The sequence below is a fragment of the Corvus moneduloides genome, chromosome 4, assembly GCF_009650955.1.
Source record: "Corvus moneduloides isolate bCorMon1 chromosome 4, bCorMon1.pri, whole genome shotgun sequence".
Lineage (NCBI taxonomy): Eukaryota > Metazoa > Chordata > Aves > Passeriformes > Corvidae > Corvus > Corvus moneduloides.
The window spans coordinates 25,129,509-25,146,544 of record NC_045479.1 but is presented as its reverse complement, the minus strand read 5'-3'; the positions used below and the strand labels follow the sequence as shown (position 1 = coordinate 25,146,544).

The 17,036-nt window shown below is 48.1% G+C and overlaps 1 protein-coding gene across 6 annotated transcripts in view; it reads right to left on the bottom strand.

The window, feature by feature from the left end:
* The window catches only part of ZC3H7B (zinc finger CCCH-type containing 7B), a 47,472-nt gene that overhangs the window by 9,335 nt on the left and 21,101 nt on the right, over positions 1-17,036 (bottom strand). For 4 of the 6 annotated variants that reach the window (XM_032105790.1, XM_032105791.1, XM_032105794.1 and 1 more), the window contains 9 exons: positions 16,330-16,678; positions 15,293-15,351; positions 14,223-14,385; positions 13,977-14,138; positions 12,919-13,124; positions 11,378-11,478; positions 10,516-10,697; positions 6,842-6,927; positions 1,276-1,409 (listed from right to left, as the gene is read on the bottom strand). In XM_032105790.1, the coding sequence (XP_031961681.1) occupies positions 1,276-1,409; positions 6,842-6,927; positions 10,516-10,697; positions 11,378-11,478; positions 12,919-13,124; positions 13,977-14,138; positions 14,223-14,385; positions 15,293-15,351; positions 16,330-16,678 (1,442 nt within the window). The remainder of the gene's footprint in view (positions 1-1,275; positions 1,410-6,841; positions 6,928-10,515; positions 10,698-11,377; positions 11,479-12,918; positions 13,125-13,976; positions 14,139-14,222; positions 14,386-15,292; positions 15,352-16,329; positions 16,679-17,036) is intronic. The other 2 variants (XM_032105792.1, XM_032105796.1) reach the window with 1 other exon arrangement.

The following is a 17,036-nucleotide window of genomic DNA, read 5'->3' as shown; positions in this document are numbered from 1 at the left end:
TGACACAGCCAATTCTTGTGCAATCAGATCCATGAAAAACACTTGGGAATATTTTCTGTTTGAAAGGTGCAATAGAAATGCAAGTCATTACAAGCACTGCCTTATGAACAGTGCCAGGAAGTATTAATTCTCCTGCAGCTCCAGCAAGTGATCACCAGGAGATACCCTGAGCAAAAACCCCAGCTCTATTCAGCAGCTGCACAAAGAGGTGTTACTTTTTTCCCATCCCAGGAAGCAATCCTCACCTGCTTACTTCCTCCAGAAACTGCTGCTTCTGTCTCTTCTTCAACAAAAGTGTTACATTTGCAATAGGAAGCTGGACTGTGCCTTTGTGGCTTGTGTTATGGGAAGAGAAGTCCTATAAACCCTTCCATCCTATCCCTGCAGGCTGCCTGGGTGAGACAGGCCAGTTTCCATGACCAAACAGTGACTTCCCAGCCAATATTTCTCTTCTAGAGGGCTTATAAAAGAGATGGGGACACATTTTTTAGTAGGGCCTGTAGTGTTGGGACAAGGGGTAGTGGCTTGAAACTGAAAGAGGGTGTAGATTCAGACAAGATATAAGAAAGGAATTTTTTATGATGAGGGTGTTGAAACACTGGCACAACCCAGACAGGTGGCAGTGCCCCAACCCTGGAAACATTCAAGGTCAGGCTGAGCAACCTGATCTAGTTGAAGATGTGCCTGCTCATTGCAGGATGGCTGGATTAGATGACCTTTAAAGGTCTCTCCCAATCCAAAGTGTTCTATGATTCAATGATTCTATCACACCAAACATTCTCATGGGCCCAAGGAGTCAAGAGGTGCAAACAGACATGACATGCATCACAGAGGAGCAACCAAAGCAATGAAGGAGCCAAGGGAAACTGATTTAAAAGGAAGGAGAATACCTTGAATCATTGCTAATTGTGACCTGACAGACATCTGCAAACAGCTAAGAGTATAAACACGTGCAGAGGAGAACTCTGTTAGTGACCTTACTAAGAAGAAATGATAGGAACTGGGAGAAAAGGGAATTGTGGAAGCTGGATTGCATGTGCCAGGAGTAACAGTCTGCACGATGCTGGCAGCAAATACACACAGTAAAGAGGGATGGAAGCTGGAAAACAGCTATCTGCAATGCCTGCTATAGTGACAAACACCCTGAGCAGTGAGAGGCTGCTAGAGAACCTTACAGACTCTTCCAAAGATGCCAAATGAAGCCCTGGAGAAGGTAGGATGAAAAATTCCTGCCCTTGAAGAGGGGTAGAGGAAAGAGAAGGTTGCATTGCTCACCAGTGGGGGGCTTTGGCACTACAGTACTTGAGGTCTTTATCTGGCTCCACCAGCTGCCCGTTTCTCCAGCACTGGCCACACACAAATTTCATCTGGAGGTCAAAGGTGCTTGATGTGGGAGTCCGGGGAGAAGCCTGGGGAAAAGAACCACAGCCTCAGGCGAACAGAGGCAAAATGCACCCCCCAAACCTGCCGCGGAGACGCTGGCAGCTCCCTGCACGCCTGTGTGCCAGCGACAAGCCAGATTAAATCAGCTCTCTTTTGCCAGTGTTAGCTGGTGGCCCGATGAGATACCAGACAGGAGCAAAACCACTGCTTGCTTCAGCATGATTTCCTGGGCTTTGACATCTGGCCAAAAGCACAGACAGCCTGGCAGCTTCCAGCACTGACCAGGCCTGGCTGTGAAACCCCTGCAGCGTATCTCTGTGTACAGACAAACTCTGTGAGACCTGCCCCAGAGCTTAATCCCCACTTCCCTGCAGGGAGGGCAATCCATGTCCCACTCTGCCTGTGGAAAGCATTCGGTCACACAGCTGGAAGAGCCCCCTTGGGAGGAAGCTGGACCACGTCATAACGCAGGACGCAAAACTTCTGATTTTGGACCAAGAAGCTCACGTCACACCTAACATTTGACACCATGAAGTCAGAGCTGGGTCCTCTTCTAGATATCCTTCCAAGCCGTTTCTGGGCAGGTTTCCATCTCTCACAGTTCCTCTGCATTGGGTTTCACAGGCAGTTAAATCACAGACTCCGGACAGAGGTACAATGCACATATTTCACATCTTCTCAGCCACTGCACTTTTCGCCCCCACCCCACCTGAGAAGGCTGGTTTGGGATTATGACTAATGGATTGTGGAGAAGGAAAAAGAAAAGGAGCCAATCTCATATCTCTGCTGCCTCATGTTTTCTCAGCAAATCTCTGGAAAACTGTTTGCATTCTGTATCACCACTGGAAGAACATGAGGCTGGTGTCTCCAGTTCATTTCCAAACCAAAGAATAAACCCGACTGGATGCCAGTGGCCCTGGGCACGGGAGTATGTGAGAGTACAAGAGAACACCGTGGCCATCGAGCTGGCCATGAAGCACAAAGGTCATGCACCAGCAAAACAATTCTGTGACTGTCAGCCACATCAGCAGCCTGTCCCATCTGCCATGCCTTGACTTTAACCCGAGCATCTCACAATAAACAGACACGCAAGCCATGTCCCTGAAAGCAGGTTTCTGCCAGCAATTGATTAGCAGCAGCATGGAGCCTGGCTGCATCCCTTCATGAAGGGAAAACAGCAAGCACAGGCAACACAGAATCAAAGCACTTCCCAGGAGACACCACATCAGCTATCAACTACCACTCTGCATCCTCCAGACCTAGTCCTTTGTAGAACCAGAGCTGACATATAAAAGGTCCTCTGTCACTGTGGAAAGCTGACCAAGGAGCTGACCTTGCCTGTGCTGCCTACAAGGGGCCATCAGTTCTTTGATGTTCCAGCCAAAGGACCCTCTGAGAGAACCAGCATCTCTTTTGAAAAGCAGCAGAGATTCTGGCCTACTCATCTGCAAGAATGACCTTTCTGGTGGCTCCCAGCACATGACTCATTCATCACTTGCTGTCAGCTGTCACCTGTGCTGGTGACCACCAAGAACACATCAAAGTGGCTGGCTGTGGGATGAACAGAGTTAAGACCTGGGCTACCATGGAAGGCAATAAGGTGCCTCCCTCTCAGATGTGTGGCCTTTGAATAGAAGTTTTAATCTCCACTTGGTCTCCAAAGGAAATTCCACTACAGCTCACTACTGACCCATCAAACCTACAGGCCTATGGTAACAAAATGGCACTGCTGGCATATTCCCTTTTATCCACCCCATGCTATCCTCCTGGTGACATATCTCTCAGCACTGCCAGGAAGCTTTGCTCAAACCTACTGACCCAGCAAAACTAAAAACTGAGTGTCTCCAGAAGGGACAAGAGATCAGAGAGAAAGAAAATACCTCTCAGGTAGTTCTGGTAATCTGGGCTGCTTTTTCCACAAATTCTTAACCAAAAGAAGCCCCATGCATTTCTTCATTGAGTCGCGCAGACTCATGTCAGTGGGCATGTATGCTCCCAGCGGATTAGGAGCCAAGCAAAAAATCAAAGCGGCTGCTGTTAATGCTACATGACTCTATTTGTAAAGGCAAGACACATACCTGGCAGGCTGCTGATAACCAACAGTGTGGAAATTATATCACATGAAGCTCTAGCAGACGAAGCCAGGCAAAAGTGCCACAGGCTACGGCACCACCCCTTGCTGTGAAGCCAGACAGTATAGTGCTAGCTATGCACCATGGCAACCAAATAAATACAAGTCTTTGGCACGACAGCTCTCCACTTCAGGCTCTGCAGAAAGCAACAGACCCTGCATGGCCACTCATGTCTCCCAGCTTCAGGAACCCCTCTCAGCAACACTGAAATTTTCTCTGGAGGAGCCACATGGCTCAGGGAGAGGAGGAGCCTAGGTTATATATGAGGAGCCTAGGTTACTCAGCTGAGTAACCTAGGTTACTCCAACTGAGTGAGCAGGACTTAGATGCAAGTACTCCTTATTGGAGACTTTTTTTCCTCTCCATGCCTAAATTGATAATTCTGAGGTCAGCTTTCATGGGGGTTCTGCAGCTGGCTAGGGGAATAAAAACAAAATAGCTCTTGAAAACCAGAAAAAATGAGGGCTAGAACCCCTCAGTTTGCAGGGATGTGATGGGAGGACATCCAGCTCCCTACAACAGCCCCTCCTGCTGACCGGCTCTTCAATCTGTGGCCACTGGGTTTATTCCTACAGCATCTGCTGTGAGGCCCAATTTGTGGGGCCAAGTGCAAGATCGCCAGCAGGCGCTTGGCAAGCAATGTATCTCAATTCTTCATTTCTTGCTAAGCCTCCTGACCTTCACTGTCACAGCTACTGGGCCCCTGCATGCTGCCTGCCTCTGTTCTCCACAACTGGACAGCCCCAGGTGCTGAGTCCAACTGGCAGCTGTGACAAAACTGCAGCAAAATCCCCCAGAATGACTTTGCTTCCGCTGACCAGAGGGCACTGGAGTGAGAGTGGATCACACAGGATGGTGGGAAGGAGGGGTCTGTTTTTACAGCACTCCTGGGAAGTTGTCTTTGCCATGGAGCCAACTTTGAAAGCTGGAAGGACGCTGAGAAAACTCTGAGTCACGTTAGCCTGCTTGGACAGGAAAAAACAATGGCAAAAGTAAACATCTCTCAACAGATAGCTAGTCCTGCCTGCAGGGTCTTTGGCAGCAAGCCAGGGTCTCATCCCAAAGCACAGCCCTCTGGCTGAGGACGTGCTGTTGCCAAAGCCATGGTGTGCTACTGCAAACAGATGCATCTGACTGACTTGGCTGTCTCCCTGCACAGTGCCAGGCTGCCAATCCCTACAGAGAGCTGGTGGTGCTGCTGGTAGGCACTTTCTGACTGTACCAACACAGTTGCTGCTTTGCCTCTGCACCCTGGAAGGGTGGTGGGTGCAGTCCAGCTCTGTGACAGGCATTTGTGGGGCACAGCCAGACTTTGCCACTGGCCATCAGCCCTAGCACAGCCCACAGGGCCCAGAAACTGTAGCTCTCTGCCCATCCCCTAATGTAGCAGGCTCTGGCATTTCATTTCCCAATCCTCTGCCCCCTGCAAGCCCCAGCAGCCAGAAATGGAACCCTTAGCATCCAGATTCCACGTGCTTCAGAGGACATCCTCTGACCATGCCTGCTGTGTAGCTTATTCTTCCAGCAGCAGCACCACCAGCCAAAGGTGAGTTTGAAGCTGCAAGGCTTACAGGAAAACAGCTGTCCATTTATCTTTTTTTTATCCCCTCATTATGCACAGAGAATGGCAAGACAGAGCTTTCTGGAAAATACAGGTAGATTCACAGCAGGCAGGACAGAACCAATCTCTGGACTGTGCTCTTGGGGCAAGGCACACATGTGGAACAGGGATTGCTGATATAAATGCAACTGCTGTCACAAACTGCTGCAAATTCACACTTAGTTTCCTCCCATGTGGAGATTCAGGCCACTGCCTCTGTCCCCACACCAGGCAGAAAGAGATCACAGCCAGCTCTGGCTGCAGGGACCATTCAGATCATCCAGGCTCACTTCTCATATAATACAGGATGTAGAAACTTGTCATGCTCAGCTTCCTGAGAGGCTAGAACATATTCCTTAAGCAAGTCAGACAGTTTTGGGAACTAGAGACCTTGGTTATTCTGGACTGCTGCTTCCCATTCCTCTCCTCCAACCGTTTCAGACCACAACAGCTGCACAGGTTTATTGCTGAGCATCCCCTGGAGGATGAATTCATCTCATGCAGCATAACCAGTGCATAGGAGGACACAGAGCCCACTGCAAGTGTCAGTGCAGTCACCTGCATCTTTCCTGTTGGGCTAAGCTACCCCCATCAGACCTTCCCACAGATGCTTCCCCAGCATCAGTGCCCTACAGCCTTCAGAACACTTCTGTTGTTGACACACAACCAAGACAAAAACCAGCAGCTAAACATCACACATGAGTAACTCGGATTCCTCTGCTATAAACCACCTCCTCTGCAGGGTGCTTACAGACTGCACTTGGTGCTGGTCTCTGCAGAGGCACTCCTAGGTGACAGGTCCCACACAAAGGTGAAACACTCTTGCTTGGACAGTAAGGCACAGGCCAAGAGATGGCAAGCGTAGGCTCACCAAGGCTAAAGAAAGCTGTCAAGTGGGAACAAAAAGGATTTACAACACTTTCCCCACTATTCTCCTGTTCTAATGGCAAAAATTCCCTGTTCTGATGGCAAAAACTGCTTTAGTTCAACCTCAGGACTGGACTGGGAATTGTCCTCATTGGGTGGGCTCTGCTCCTACAGTACAGAAATCCCCTGTGGGGTAAAAAAAAAGGCTAAAGCAGCCCTGCCTATAGCCAACAAGATGGGAGAAAGTAAACAAAGAAGAGCCCTTTGCTTGTAACCCCTCTCGCACTGCCCTGGTATGCTCTTGGCAGTGCTGGAGGGTGCAGCCCTCCACACTGAGAGGCAAAGTGGCAAAATAAAGGCAAAGCTCCCAGCCTCCTCCTGGTAAAGCACCACCTGCCCCGCCTCAACAGCACCCGGGCTGCCAGTTGCCCCCACTCCTGCATTTAGATCAGTCCTATAGGTCATGAGTCATTCCTTAAGAGTCCTTCAAACTGTTCTATGCTCCCTTGCCACTCCCTTGGCAGCAGGACACATTTGGCCCCCACTGTGTGGCCACTGCCCCAAGATCTCCCAGTTTCACCAGCAAGGTGTCACAGGAAACACCATTCTCTGTGTGTTGCCCTCGGTGACCTGGAGGCTTCACCCTGGCAGGGAACAAAGCAGACAACAACACTGCAAAACAAGGCACAAAGCTCAGAACCAGCACTGCAACCAAGAAAGCTCTCAGCTGTCCTCCACCTCAATGGCCATCCTGGTCTGCCTGGGACCTGTCAGGCACAGCAGTGGGAGAAAAGGAGAGAAAGGGCTGTAACCATTGGGAGCAAAATCAGGCTCCAAGCCTTAGATGGGCCTTACTTACCACGCTGTTGGCTGGTTTGCTGGCATGTGCCTCCATCTGCTGCCAGTACTTCTTAGACTCCTGCACAATATCTTCATGGGTCATTCCTGGGAACAAAAAGGAGACAGAACTGAGCCATACTGCTTTGGCCAAGAGGAGAGAGGGAGGGGTTGCAGGACTTCTTAGTTTGGGCTTAGTAACCCCTGAGGGGCTGACAGCTCCCAACAGTCCCCCTGGTAATGTCAGGACTGAGTTGTGACAGGACCCACCACAGAACATGTCTAATCCCTTGCTAAGGAAACTACTCTCTACACAAGCCAAACAAAAGGAGAAGAGTTCGGTCTCCTGGGCTTGTTCAGACCTGGCTTTCTGCTCAGGCAGTCTGCAAACGACCCAGACACTGCCTCCAAGTCAGTAATTCTTCACTAGGGTCAAGAGCTTGACCAAGGCTGTCCCCCAACACCATATCACCAGATTGTACCAAGGTCCTAAAGGCAATGCTTTGTTCCTGTTGATCTGTGGTATATGGAGTTTTTGCCTCTAGCTTGGAAGATCACAGATACCCAATGAGACATCTAGCATCTCCAAGACCCCAGAAGTCTCACCTCTAACCTGCTGGGATTTTTAATTAGCCTTCAAGTTGAGGGGGCTCCCCATTAATCAACAGGTGAAGAGGAAAGTTGAAATTCAACACATATAGACACCAAGCACAACCTAGGCAGCAAGGAATGACCGACAGTGCAAAACCAACCAAGAAACAGCTGCTAGTAAGTAACAAGTAAGGAAAGATCTGCAAGGTCTCAGATATTAGAAATACAACATCAGACAACAAGAGAAAGGATTGGCCAGACTTTATCAAAGGAATTAGCTCCTGACCAGCTCAAGTGGTGAGGGAACAGCCTCTGTTAGCACCAGCCAGCTAGATGGGTGTTCAAGTTATTAAGTGGCCTAAAGACCCAAGATAGCTGCCAAAACAAACTGAAGCAAGTATCTTGCACAGGCAGCTGACTGCAACAAGAGGGGTGCTGAGGAAGGCCTTGATGCAATATCCCCAGGACACAGACACTGCAAATTTGATTGCTTTGCTAATGCCTACAGCTTTTATTACTGAAGTGAGGTGTTGCCCAGGAGCATTACATAAACACAACCATTGATCTGGGAGACAGCACGTTCCAGAACTTAAGGGCCACTGAACACAAGTTTTCATCTCAGCTTAGGCTGTGTGTAGCTTGGGTAAGTTACAGCATTCCTGACCTCAGTTTTCCTATCTGTGATTTTGGCTGTTCATGTCCCTGTCAGGCAACACTACTGCCATTTGCACAGGGCTTGAACAGGATGAAAAGCATTCAGGGAACTTCACCATTCTTCAAGAACATTTGCTCAGGCCTTTAAAATGGCAGTTATTGCATAGCTGGTACTGCTCACAGATCAGAGCTGTTGGTGAATATTCTACTTCTTAACCATTAATCCCAGAAGAAATGGTGTAGAGTTGGAAAAATTGCAATTCCCTCTTCCATGTCCACGTACTCCAGCGTTGGACACAATGCTGATTTGTACTTTGGGGACAAAACCTCTACAGCTGGGAAAACTGCATCAAAAAGTTAACATGCTGCACGGGACCTGGCAGGGAAAGGGCTGAAGCAGCTCCCACCTTCTCCATTCTGCACACCTGTAATCCTTGGGGTGCAGAACCAAAGGGGGAAGCATATAAAGGTCTTGTCAGAAGACTGAATTTCAATTTCAAAGTTCTTGTGACTGCCTTCTTCCAGTTCCAGAAGTCTGAACTAACTCAACAATACAGTCTAGAAATGTGGTGGTTGGGAAAGAAAAACCCTCCCAAATGTGAAAGGATGGTTTCCAATCTACCAGCTTTCCAAAGCATGAACCATTACACAGAAATGATCTGGGAACCAAAAGGCCCATGTGTTGATTACTTGTAATACTTCAGCATCTTTTGCAACATCATTAGTGAAGACAAAGAGTCTGTTATTACCACTGGTGTAAGAAGATAGCAAGAGATGTCTGTGAAAAGCCACAGTGAACAAGAAAATAGTCCTGCCTGTCCAGTTTTCAGATCTTGGGAACCTTTACTCCACTAATACAATCCTTTATCCCCATGAACAAAGCCAAAAGCTCTGTAATTGCTCAAATGGCTGTGAATGTTTCAAATGTAAGCTGCCCTCTTCCTATTCTTGCTGAGCAAATAGTGCCCAAATGAAACTTTCTGCTCCACAGCTAAAGCATTCCCAGAGAATGGCAACAACTGCCTTTAATCTCGGTTTCCATAATGAAGACTACACTTAGGAGAGGTAATAAACTACTACTCCAGGAAGGCAAACTCACAAGGAAAGCAGACTCATACACACAGCCCTGCAGAAAAATACCCCACAAGATAACATCTCTCCTATTGCTGGAAAAGGTGGAAATAAGCACAAGGCTTAATGATCACCTCTGCAGCTTAACTCACGGCTTGTTTCATCTCCTCAGCTTCCCCTTTGAAATCATTTCTTCAAGTAAAGAAGGCAAGAAGAAAAAAATCAGTCTATTTCTTCTGCAGGATGAAGAGGAAGAAACAGAGAGAGAAGGAAGAAGGAAGCAAAGAAACTTTTCGAATAACAAAACCAAACCAAAACAACAAAAATAAACCAACCATGGGATGGGGAAAAAAGCAAGGTACTTGAATATTAGAGTGCCCGGAGTACAATGAGCAGTATCACAAGCATGCAATGGGCAGCAATGGTGGCCCACGACTCACAGGCAATGTGCTATCTTAGAAACTCCAGAGCTGTAATTTTTTAATTTCCTGAGGCCACAAGTAAATGAGGGCAAATGGAAAGATTAAAGATGGCATTTGCCACAGTGTGCTACTTATTCATCACTGTCCCTCATGAGCTGAAGCCAGGGCCAAGGACTGCACTAAACATCAATTATGACATCAAAGAATGGTGAGAAACATCCATAATGTGTTTCCTCTCTGAAGTACTCCCATTACCAGGCTGGGTGTTGCACTAAATGAGACCCTGTGGTGAAAAAGCATGTAGGTAGCACTGTGGGTGGACCAGTATCTACACAGCCAACAGGAGAGCAGCCAGAGAAAACTTCCAATATGTCAGACAGACAAAGAGACAGGACTCAAAGTGCTAGATGTGGCAGTGTCATTATATGCTTTCCCTGAGTACAATCTCTGTAAAACCCTCTCCTGAGGCATGTCATCAAAGGCTTTTTGGGAAACACCAATTATCTTGCTGTTGGTGAATTGGTTTTGAGAAACTGGAGATGCACAGCCTTCTTTACATAACCAACTGCTTTGTCACCTGTACATGCTGCCATTCTCACTGCAGCAGATGTTCACTCAGGAGTCCAACTGCCATTTGCACAAGATCTAAGCACCAAACACCTCTTGGGATTCAGCTCTACCTAATTATAATTTTAATTTATTCAGCTGGTCCCAAGGGAAAGGCTTTCTGGTCTGCAAATTATAACAACACTGCTCCTGTAAATGGACAAGGGCCAAATCACCTCACAGAACACCTTGGTCCTCTCTTCTGTGTCCCTGAGGAGGCAGAGTAAGTAATATGCACAAGTGAGTGACACCGTCTCAGTACTCCCAAATCACCTTCTTCCCCTCTCAACTGGCCCTGGGTACACACTGGAAGAAACTCAGGTATACACAACACCAGCCAAGTCACACTCACCTGAATATTGCTGCAGCAGCCAGACCTTGAGCTCAATGAAACTGTGAGCAAAGTGGCAGCTGTCCTCACGCAGGCAGCCGTAACGCACCTCATGTCGGCACACGTCGAACTGGAAGTGCTCCTGGAACTGACGGATCTTGGAATATTTCAGGGAGGTGGAACGCACAATGTGGACCAGACACCTGCAGAAAAACAAGAAGCACCAGTGGATCAAACCCTCCCCACCTCCTCCTTACATATGACATCTAGACATTTGACAAGGCAGGAAAAGGGCACAAGCAAATTGATTCCAGGAGAGACAGATTTCCTCTGGGAAAAGCAAACCCCTGCCCTCCCACCCTATCAAGCCTGGGTAGTTATTTTCACCTTCAGCACATGGGTGATGCTCTGCTTAAGTTCAGAGAATCAGACGTTTCAAAATACACAGCAAAGATACCAACTCCTCCGGTTCAGCAAGTCCCTACGGCTCAGGTTGCCAGGAACCGACGGAATTGTATGACTGTGTAGTTGACATGTTTGTTATACTTGTTTTCCTAAACATTCACTACCAGACAGTCAGAGGCAGGATCTTGAGCTAGAGGATCTTTGTTTTGACCTTTTTGTAAAGACCAAACTGAAAGGCAAATTAAGTCAATAGAAAACTCAACAGACTGACTCCAAACGGCTTTGCTGATGCCTGAAATCCCTCAGCACCAGGAGCAAACATGCAGGGTGAAGCTCACAGTGCTATTTATCATGATTTGAGCTGTCCTATGATTGGAACCCATAGGGAAGAAAGGAAGAAAGAGACCAGCGCCCTGGAGTTAAACTGGCTGGACTTGTGAGAGATGGTTCCCATCAGGAGAAAAAATTGTTCACTCACTTGTTGTCATGGAAACTGTGTTTTGCAGAAAGGTTGGAGCAGACAGATGGTGTGTCCTTGGTCCCTTTGCTGATAATCCGGGGTTTGCTGTCAAAGCAAATCTGAGAAGAGAAGAATTAGCATACTGGGAAAATCTTAGAGAGCAGTGAACCAGAGCGACTTCACTTGGAAGAGGAAGAAGAACCAGAGCCAGCCTATTCTAATGTTCAAAGTTAGAAAGAAGTGTGGTGAAAACTTTGTGGTAGGGCTTTAAAATAAAGCAAGTCAATCTCTGGGAAAGCTTCCAGAAAACACTTTTTGGCTTATTCTCAACAGAATTTTCCGTTGTGGTTGGAAAAATTTTGGTCAGAGCCGCATATTCTTTCCCTGTTAGACAACAGAACAAGAACAAGGGAGAAACAAAAGAACAGCCACTTCACAGCAAAGAACACATCCTTTTACATGTGCTGCCAACATGGGAAACTCTGTGCTGCAGAGCATTAAGATGATATGAGGCAATTCTCAACCGACCAACTCAGGAGCTCTGGACAGACATCAAGTGGGCATTTTTTGCATTATGGAATTCCGATTTCTAAACTAACTGGGGCTAAATTACAATTCAAAGCAACACCTCAAGATGGAGGAAGAGACAGGTGATCCCATGAGGCTGTAAGCACCTGGTTCAGCTGCAGGGAGGAGGAAAACTCCTTTCTCCTACACAGCTGCATACAGTGCTCACTGTCCTTCTGGGAGCAGGGCACTGGCTGGGACAGGTGGTGGCTTACTCTGCACCTTTAAGATTTCCTTCTTGAAGAATGTCCAACCTTCCTGGACTCCTTTTCCCTCCAGTACTCTGTCAACCAGGCTCCTAAATAGGCTAAAGTCTGCCCTTCAGAAGGTGAAGTGGCAGGGTGGTAGCTCTGCTGACCCCTCTTCTTATTTCTCCAAGAACTGAAAATTCTATCATTGCATGATTGCTGTGCCCAAGACGGCTTCCAACCATCGTATCACACACCAGTCCTTCTCTGTTCACAAACCACAGGCCCAGAGGACGCCTTCCCTAGTTGTCTCCCTCAGCAGCTGTGTCAGGAGTTATCTTCCACACACTCCAGGAGCCTCCTGGACTGTTTCCTCTCTGCTGTGTTGTACTTCCAGCAGACACCTGGTAAGTTGAAGTCCCCCACAAGAAAAAGGGCCAACAATTATGAGACTTCTCCCATCTGCCTATAGAATAATTTGTCTGCCTCTTCACCCTGGTTGGGTGGTCTGTAACAGACTCCCACCTTGTTGGCCTTTCCCCCAGTTCCTACCCGTAACCACTCAACCCTATCGTCGTCATCGTTAAACTCTAGACAGTCAAAACACTCCCTAACACACAGGGCTCCTCTGCTGCCTCTCCTTCCTCACCTGTCCCTCCTGAAGAGTTTACAGCCATCATTGCAGCACTCCAGTTGTACGAGTCATCCCACCATATTTTCATGGTGGCAACTATCAACACATCAGTGGTCCAGATACATACTGAAGCGATGATGGATGCCTGCCCCCTCCCACCAGTTCTGTACCTCACAGAGGAAGGTGAAGATGCCCTGATGTTCTTTGAGGAGCTTGGCAATTGTGAGGCTGCTCTGCTTGATCCCACCTAGCGGGTCAAAGAGGAGGTCACGGTTGAGGGTCCCCTTCCTCTCCTCCGTCCACACGTCGATCTCTTCCTGGTGGTACGCGAAGGTGCAGTTATCCCCGTACTTACAGTCCTGCTTGTTAAGCATATCTACAAAGCAACAAACAGCACACACCACCACACAGGCAGGGCAGCCCAGTCAGAAACTAAACTCTCTCTCATCTCCTCCCACTGCCCGTGCCTCACAAGGAACTGAAAGCAAGAAAACACAGTGCTAAAAGAAAAAGGAAAAGACATCTCCTCCTAAGTTCACCTATATCAAGACATTCGGGAAAGTTAATGAAAACTACTGAATGATGAGAGTCTCCAGTAATGCTGCTATGGTGGAAACCATCTCAAAACAGAGGCGAGCTTTAATTCAGTGCCTGGCCAGGGACAGATCATGACTTAATTAACCCTTTTAAAGCCAATACAGATTAAGTTCTCCCATAGGCCCAGCAGTAAGGAGCCATTTTAGCTTGGCTCTTGCAATCTCCCCAGTACCTTATTAGGTACTCTGTAATGACACTGCCTCAGGGAACCAGTCTGGTCACACTGTCTGCATGCACGGTGGGATGGGCTGGAGCAAAGGAGCAGGCAGAGAATGCTTTTCCCTAGGCAGAACCACAGCCCTGCCATGGGGCAGCTGGGTTGAGCGGGACTAATGTGAGCACACATACAGGGGACAGGTTCTCAGTAAAGCCCATGTCAGCAGAGCAGCTCTGAGCGCTCGACTGTGCGCAGCACCTCACTGAGCCTTTGGAACTCTTCTGCTCCACCACTTTAGAAGCTGCCTGCTCTTCACAACATAGCAGCTCATTGCCCTTCACTGTACTGAGCCATCCAGTCCATAGGCTACTGATGGGACAGGAGACCCTACAGCTAGCAGGCAATATCCAACAGAATTTGCCTCCAGTCTCCCCTGACACAGCCCCTTCCCGGTGACCAACCGCCACAGATCACCTTTGCACAGATAATAGGATCCTACAAAGTTGGTTTTGGTTGGGCGAGGACGGATCCTCTTCCAGGTCTTGTCTTCTGAGTTCTTCAGCCTGCCCAGCAGGATGTCCCGCTTGCACTTGTGCTCCAAGCCTTCCCGATAGGTGTAATCACCAGCCTTGGGCCCTGCCAGAAAGAATAACCCATCAGCCTGGGGAAAGCCAATTCCTAGTCTGTGCCAGTGCTCTGGTGGCAAAGCAAATGCATCACCTGTTTTGGGGTAGCAGATATGACAGGCTTGTTTGAAAACATGAGTAGATGCCAGGGGGTTCTTCACCAGCAGGGCTGTGTTGGGCATTACTGGTTCTGGCTGGGACAGCAGGTGCTCGGTGGCCTTGGGGACAGCTGGGTGACTCGCCCCACCAAGGCTAACCTGAGTGAAAACACACATACCTCTCTGTTCAGCTCTGCAACCATATGGGCAAGAAACCTCTCTAACCCCCTGCCCTGCTCCAGTCTCTCAAAACCTTTTCATTTCCTCTCTCATCAAAATGTTCACATCTGAAATGACACTTCCAGAAGAGAAGCGTGCAACTTTTACAAAGAGAATGAACACTGTGCTATGTTCAGTTCAAATACAGGCCTCTTTCCTGCTGGTAAGAGACCCCAGTTTTCTACCATGATCCACAGAACAAAATGCCCCCCTCACTCCTTCCCATTCCTTCCACTGTAACCTACTCAGCAATGAAAGACTTTTAAATCAACCTTATCCCAACCTAAGAAAAAACCCAAACTGCTTATCAGTCAATCTTCAGGGACATTCACATTGATGTTAATAGGGCCAGCAGGTGATAGGAACTCAAGAATAAGTTCCGTTCCAAGCTTGCTAATCCTCCCCTTTTTCTCCAAGACTGGAGACATAGGACAGAGGCAGAACATCTGGAGAAGGCTCCTGACAGGGGCAGAGAGCAGCAAAGAACTTTAGTAGTCGTAAGTCAAAGTTGGCTTGCTCTGCCCCATCCTTGAGCATTTTGTGGCTGCCAGATACAGTGGGACACCGGCCTCCATGATCCCCTGCTGACCCTAAAACCTTGGTCACACCATGTTTACCTTGGCAATATGCAGTTATGGATAAAAACAGAGATGGAACAAATGTCTTCCTACTGACTCTGGGGGAATCTTTACCTGCCTTGCCACAACATGGGAGGCAACACTCACCAGGGCAGGGTAAGAAGAGGTGCCCAAATTACCTACATCACCCAAGTGACCACTACTACCACCACTACTACCTTGGCTCCAGAGCCCCCTGGGACGTCAGCATGGGGCAGTAGCTCACTCACCACTGGGGCTGGTTTTTGGCTGCCAGGTGGGTGTCGCAGTTCCTGAGAGCTAGTTTCTTCTAGGCAAAAGAAGGGGAAAAGAGGCGCACAAAACAAAAACAATAATTTCACTCTCAGAGGCAGTTCTACTCATAAATGGACAAACAAAAGCTTAATAAATGAATTTGCTTTATTTATTTCATAATGTTTTAATACTTTCTTCCCAAAGCATCTGTTTAGACTTGGAAAAACCCCAGGAAAGGCCATCTTGTCCCAGAAATCCTACTGAACCCAACTCTATGCTGGTGAGCACCGGCATTCCTAAAGTGGCAACCCAAAACTGAGGTGAATGCGAGTGTTCAAGTGCTAACTGGCCAATCTCTGCTGTTCTCAAACTACTTTTGCTGCCAATATACTGCAATACTGGGAACAAGTTACCAAGAAGCAGTCCACTTCCCTCCTGAACAGGAGGGGACTTAGTCTTTGCCCACCATCCTTCACAGCTTTTCTCCTTGTGACATGAGAGTGCAGAGCCCCATTCAAGAGGACACCCATTGCCCTGAATCCAGAGATGGGAAAGACCTACCTTGGCCTTTACCATTCTGCCCAGCACAACAAGGTCCTGTATCATCTAAAACAGCCATCACCATTCTGCTCACTTTGTGCAAAATGTCAAAGAGTCATTGAGGAGGGAGGTGGAGGAATCATGCTATAGTACAGCAAATTGTGCCAAGGGAGGTGTTCTGGACACCAAGCCAAGTTTAAATCTCACCACTCATCATTATACACCTTTGTGTTCCTGCCTCCTCTTTAGATTTCACTCCATGCACGTACTGGTTATCTGGGATTACACGCCCACAGCCTTCCTCATTACTCTTGAGTTAAACATAATCAGCTACTCTGTCCAAGACAATTCCCTGCCCTCTTCTACATTTATATTCCTGTTCTGCCACACCAGCAGAGAAAGCTACAAGACAGATGTCCTCAGCATTGAAGGAAATAATTTTGGCATGCATTCCCAGCTAAGGCAACACAAAACCTCATCACCCCGCACCTACCAATGGCAAAGGAATCCAAGGTATCCAGCGACCCCCTGCTTGTCCCAAAGGAGTCCAGGGCATCAAGCCGTGTATCTGTGTATGGAAGCAGATCCAGGGAATCCAGCGAATCTAAAGTGGAGCTGCCACTTCCTCCTGGTGGAGCCTCGAAGGCATCCAGGACAGAGGAGGAGGAGAGCTGCTTGGTGGGATCCATCACCAGGCCAAAGGAGGCAGGTGGCAGAGGAGTGGAGACAGGGATGCTGGCTGTGACAACTGGAGGCAGCAGCGGAGTTCCCCCCGGAAACACAGGAATCAGCTGGGGCATCTCTGTTGGCAGGTTGGTAGGAATGGTGCCCTGGACCAGAGACTTCAGGGGAGCAGGAAGGAGGATAAATAGCAAATTAGTATTGGGGAGCGAAGACTGAAAACAGATGTCCTGGGTTTGACTGGCACAGAGTTAATTGTCTTCTTAGTAGCTGGTACAGCGCTGTGTTTTGGATTTAGCATGGGAATAATGCTGATAACACACTGATATTTTGGTTATTGCTAAGTCGTGCTTATTCTAAGTCAAGGACTTTCCAGTTTCCCATGCTCTGCCAGTGAGCAGGTGCACAAGAAGATGGGGGAGAGCATGGCCAGGACAGCTGATCTGAACAAGCCAAAGGAATATTTCATACCATAGAACATCATGCCCAGAATATAAACTGGGGGAAGTTGATCAGGGT